The sequence below is a fragment of the Amphimedon queenslandica genome, unplaced genomic scaffold (genome assembly GCF_000090795.2).
Source record: "Amphimedon queenslandica unplaced genomic scaffold, v1.1 AMPQUscaffold_12129, whole genome shotgun sequence".
In the NCBI taxonomy this organism is placed as follows: Eukaryota; Metazoa; Porifera; class Demospongiae; order Haplosclerida; family Niphatidae; genus Amphimedon; species Amphimedon queenslandica.
In genome coordinates, this window is record NW_003547632.1 from 11,033 (window position 1) to 15,620 (window position 4,588).

The following is a 4,588-nucleotide window of genomic DNA, read 5'->3' on the forward strand; positions in this document are numbered from 1 at the left end:
CAAATAATAAGCTACTACTGAGATTAACTGAAATATCAGCCGAGTATTTTATCCATTGCTTAATACTCAAGTTTGAATCAGTCAAATTCTTCATCTTTATTAGAAGGACTTTCTTTTTCTCAGCTGTTAAAGCATGAAACTCCTTCAATATCTTGTTATCAATATGTGAAATCTGTTGCTCTATGAGCAACAAAAAATTTCTAAAACAATAGTTGTTGATCATTATTTTTTAAAAATCTAAAGTATGTATCTACCTGCTAGATGCTAGCTGAGAGCATGCTAAAGCTGAGTCTCTCTCAGTATTTAAAAATGTCCATGTTAAAAGTCTCACAAAGGGCAACTTGTGATGGCTCACAATCTTTTCATTTGCAAGAATTCTATTAATTTTATAATAAATTTTATATTTGATTAGTACTTACAAAAGGAGCTCATCTATGTTATAAAAATGTTGTGAAACAGGTTCTGCAAACTGGCATTCTCCAACAGTACATGATGCTAATAAGTCAGTTATATTTAATAACAATTGAAGGTGAGGGTCTTCATCATCAGCCTATATAGTTTCCAAAATTATTACATTAGAATAACACAGCATACATTTTCTAAAAGTTGAAATCTAATAGCTTGATTTTCTTGACCTAAAATGTGTCCTAAATTGTCCTGCCAGTGATGAAGAAAGAGTTGTGATATATACTCTTGCAATGGAGTGGCTGGCTCTGTGTTCTAGATACAAAATAGTTTAATTCACAAAAAACAAAAATAGAATTAACCTGTATAATGGTCTGCAGTGTGACAGTTAATTCATAATGCTCAGGATTACTGCTCCTAATGGACATAAAAAATAACTTCCTGATATCATTTTCAGATAGTCTTTTACAAAGTGAAGGATTATTAGAAAACACCTATTGAATACACATCATGATAGTAATCACAACAATATTTATAATTCTAACTTCACTGAGCAAACATGTCATAGATGCAACAGCAGTTTTGATTTCAATAAAATCATTGAAAGACTCAAAAAGTTTATTTTGTGCCTATAATTAATATTAACAATCAATAGGAAAGTTTAGTTGGCATATACTCTTATATTCTTTCTGGTAATCCTTTGTAAAACTGTGAAACAGCTACTAAAAACGTCTTCATGACACTGAGATTGATCTAAATTTCCATATTCAAGCACAAATTCCATTAAGATGTTAAAAAGTCCTAAATTTAATTTAATTTAACTTAATTTTAGTCTAGTTGCTGTGCATTTTTACTTACCACAGCTGTATGCTACTCCTTGATTACTAGAATCAGGCTCAGACTCATCATTAGAAGAAACAAAACAATTTGAGAGTTCATCCAACTTATTTAATAATTTTTGCTTATCCTGGATCTGGTTTCTCAACATTTGTTTGAGAAGTTGATCAGAATCTGTCATAGACGATAATTTTTTCATCTCTTCATGAATTTTTTGATTTGTATCAGGAGTAGTAAAATAAGCGTCTTTAGCTTTAGAGAGCAGTATATTTTCAACTTCAAAAACCTCAAAAAGAATATTTGCACTCAGCAAGCAAACATCACTGTCATCATAACTGATAAGGTCCAGCAGAATAGAGGGCAAATTTTGACAGTTTGTAGAATCAATATCAAATACCAAGTAAACTTGGCTTCTAAAATTAAATCTTAACCTGGCAAGTGACTCAGCACACAATCTGATGAATTAAAATACAATTATTCTTATCCAAAAAATGGCACATACTTTTCATTAGGATTGTTTTTACTACCAAAAAGTACCTTCATGCTTATTGGTGGTTCAATAAATTCTGACTCTTCCTTAGACAGTATTGCAATTTCTTGCAGTTCAACTTGATCATCAGAAAATTTTCTGACGCTTGAGCTTACAATACTATGTGATACATTTTCTTCAACAGTGTCTGGACTAATTTCTTCTTCATTTGAACACAGCTTTTCTCTTATGTGTTTGAAGTCATACAAAAGAGCCTACAAAAATTAGGCAAAATGAATGTTTGTACACAATGAACTATAGATCTACCTTAACGGATGAACGAAAATGCTGCTGGAGAAGTAAGTTTAGTGACTGCAGTGCCCTAATAGTAATTACAGTGATAATTTCAATTAACCGACATGCATGACAGCATACAAGAACTTAATTTTGAAAATAATTTTGTTACCAGGAGTGTCACTACTACACCTTTCATTATTTTCCAACACATTCCCTGTCAAAATTTTGATCATCATAATAATAGGTTGTAGACTCACCCGAAGAATCTACATCACTTTTACTATCAATAATACTTATTAAAATATTGATAATTTTTAACACTTCATCATCAGTATTGTAAACTCCAAAGTCAACAAGAAAAACCAAAATACCAAGTACTTGTGCTATAATAGAATTTCTTCCTTTGTATTCATCTCCAGTATATAATAAATGCATCTTTAAGAAATGATGATCATTAAGCAAAATCTATTATCCTACCTCATTTGTCGACAAAAACTCATGCAAAGACTTTTTCATTAAAAATATTACATTTTTCTGTTCATCATCAATAATGAATTCAATTTTTTCATTTGGGTTTACTAATAATTCGTGGTAACTCTAAAAAAAAAAGAATATGTAATATTACAATCCTATTACAATTCTATTATACTGACTTACATAAGTGAATGATCTTCCTTTAATATTGATGCCAAATTTTTCAAAGTAACTGCCAACTGTTTCTACATATCCAGCAAGTATTTGTTGTACGTTACTATTAGCATTATGGTTATGAACCTGTGAACAAAACAAAACACAATACACATACAATTTATTTACTACTTACCATTCCAGTTGCAAGTGTCCTTTCATAAATTTTACCTAAAAATCTTATAACTACTGTATTAATATTAGTCTAACTTTGAATTTCTTTGTTGAATTTTCTTCCACTAAATACCAATGCGGTCATCAATTCAGCAACCTTAGGATCCTGCAACAAATTAAAAATAGCTACAAAATATGTATTAGGAACCTCTGTATTTAATGTCTCAATAAATGAAATAATGGACTTCTGCAATAGGTCACCTATTTCCCTATAAATAGAATAAAACTATTTTCACAATAACCAAGGATACAAAATATTACACATCATCTTTTGATAAGGTGATGAGAATTTTTTCAGTACCAAATTCTTTGCCGACCTTTTGAATAATGTAAAAAAAGTAATAAAATTACCATAGCATGCACCGTAGTCATTAGTGATTTTAACAATTCATTTTTAGCAAGATAGTGACGAGATTTGATGTTGGAATTTTCCACATACTCCTCAAGGGCAGAACAAATACTACAGCAAACCTCATGCTTCCTATAAAATTCACAAATAAACAGCAATTATTCAGAACACCTACAATGGACTACTAGTTCCAGAAGCTATTTTCAGCAATAATGCAATCATAGCATCAATAGTCTACATTATGATCATAATAATAACAATATGATTCAATTAAATTTAATACTTGTAAGGTCCTTAACATGTTTGCAAGTCTTTTCTTGTTTGAAGAAGCATTAAAAGCAACTTTTAATCCTATCATTTGGGTCATCACATCTTGATAAAGTGATGAGAGTTGTAATGCTCTTTTTGCATCCAACTCATCTTCAGTAGTAAATAAGGAGACCTATATACAATAATACCTAACCTAAATTTCTAATATTGTGTTTTATACCCTCTTTAAATGGTAACACAAACATGAACTCAATCCTGTAACATGATAAATATCTAAAACCGCACCTTCTTCAGCCTAAAAATAATTGCCAATATTATAGTGACAAGAAAATAGTGGATATGAAATGCAAAACATGTAGAACTAGCAAGAAACTAATTGTTATGGTAACTAATAACCTTAAGTATTTCATAATGGCTGGTAACAGGTATCGGGGTACTATCATCTTCTTTATCATCAAGCATAAGCTAAATAAAGCATTATAACATGGCAATAAAACCTTAATGAATATTGTATCTTACGTTAAACCATTGACTAAGGTGGTCTTGCTGAGATAAATGTCTTTTTTTTAGAATTGGTTTCACTAAAAAATAAATTGAGTCATTAATACCAAACAAAGGCCACATGAGCTTAATAGCCAATTAAGCACACCATTGACTCCTAAAAACTTTTGACTATTGACATGCTGAAAAACAACTTGATCTCTAATGCAAACTTCCTAATGAAAAATAACATTAAAATGCAAAACTTCTTATTTTATTCACACCTCTTGTGGAGCAATATTAGTTGACAATATTTTGAATAACTCAGCTCCATTGGCTTCATTTATACCTTCAACAACAAGCTAAATGTAAGTAGTTATTGCATTTTAATATTTGAATTAAGCAAACTTTCGATCCATCTAAAGTATCCTTAACACTGATGTACTGCTGTGTTGGCAAATGCTTAATTCTACATTGCTCACCAAACACAAAAGGATTTCCTAGACAAATGTACAAAGACAATATTTAATGTACATTATACCTGTCCATATATGAGTTGTTTTCTCAAGCTGAAAGAAAGTGTTACCAGAAAAAGGCAAAACTTTAAAAAATCCTTGACG

General features: G+C 30.4%; 1 protein-coding gene across 1 annotated transcript in view; it reads right to left on the reverse strand.

Annotated features, from left to right (window-relative positions):
* The window catches only part of LOC109588371 (uncharacterized), an 8,134-nt gene extending 3,552 nt beyond the window's left edge, over positions 1–4,582 (reverse strand). The window contains exons 1-28 of the mRNA XM_020004551.1: positions 4,510–4,582; positions 4,377–4,468; positions 4,253–4,330; positions 4,138–4,204; positions 4,008–4,069; positions 3,885–3,953; positions 3,709–3,783; positions 3,502–3,660; positions 3,394–3,452; positions 3,233–3,350; positions 3,131–3,186; positions 3,018–3,078; positions 2,906–2,975; positions 2,832–2,866; positions 2,666–2,782; positions 2,486–2,605; positions 2,266–2,443; positions 2,147–2,222; positions 2,039–2,093; positions 1,745–1,986; positions 1,264–1,697; positions 1,082–1,206; positions 951–1,034; positions 768–899; positions 595–720; positions 420–550; positions 255–377; positions 16–200 (exon numbers count right to left, since the gene is read on the reverse strand). Of these exons, the coding sequence (XP_019860110.1) occupies positions 16–200; positions 255–377; positions 420–550; positions 595–720; positions 768–899; positions 951–1,034; positions 1,082–1,206; positions 1,264–1,697; positions 1,745–1,986; positions 2,039–2,093; positions 2,147–2,222; positions 2,266–2,443; positions 2,486–2,605; positions 2,666–2,782; positions 2,832–2,866; positions 2,906–2,975; positions 3,018–3,078; positions 3,131–3,186; positions 3,233–3,350; positions 3,394–3,452; positions 3,502–3,660; positions 3,709–3,783; positions 3,885–3,950 (2,827 nt within the window). The 5' untranslated portion in view covers positions 3,951–3,953; positions 4,008–4,069; positions 4,138–4,204; ... (1 more) ...; positions 4,377–4,468; positions 4,510–4,582. The remainder of the gene's footprint in view (positions 1–15; positions 201–254; positions 378–419; positions 551–594; positions 721–767; positions 900–950; positions 1,035–1,081; positions 1,207–1,263; positions 1,698–1,744; positions 1,987–2,038; positions 2,094–2,146; positions 2,223–2,265; positions 2,444–2,485; positions 2,606–2,665; positions 2,783–2,831; positions 2,867–2,905; positions 2,976–3,017; positions 3,079–3,130; positions 3,187–3,232; positions 3,351–3,393; positions 3,453–3,501; positions 3,661–3,708; positions 3,784–3,884; positions 3,954–4,007; positions 4,070–4,137; positions 4,205–4,252; positions 4,331–4,376; positions 4,469–4,509) is intronic.
* Positions 4,583–4,588: the final 6 nt, after the last annotated feature.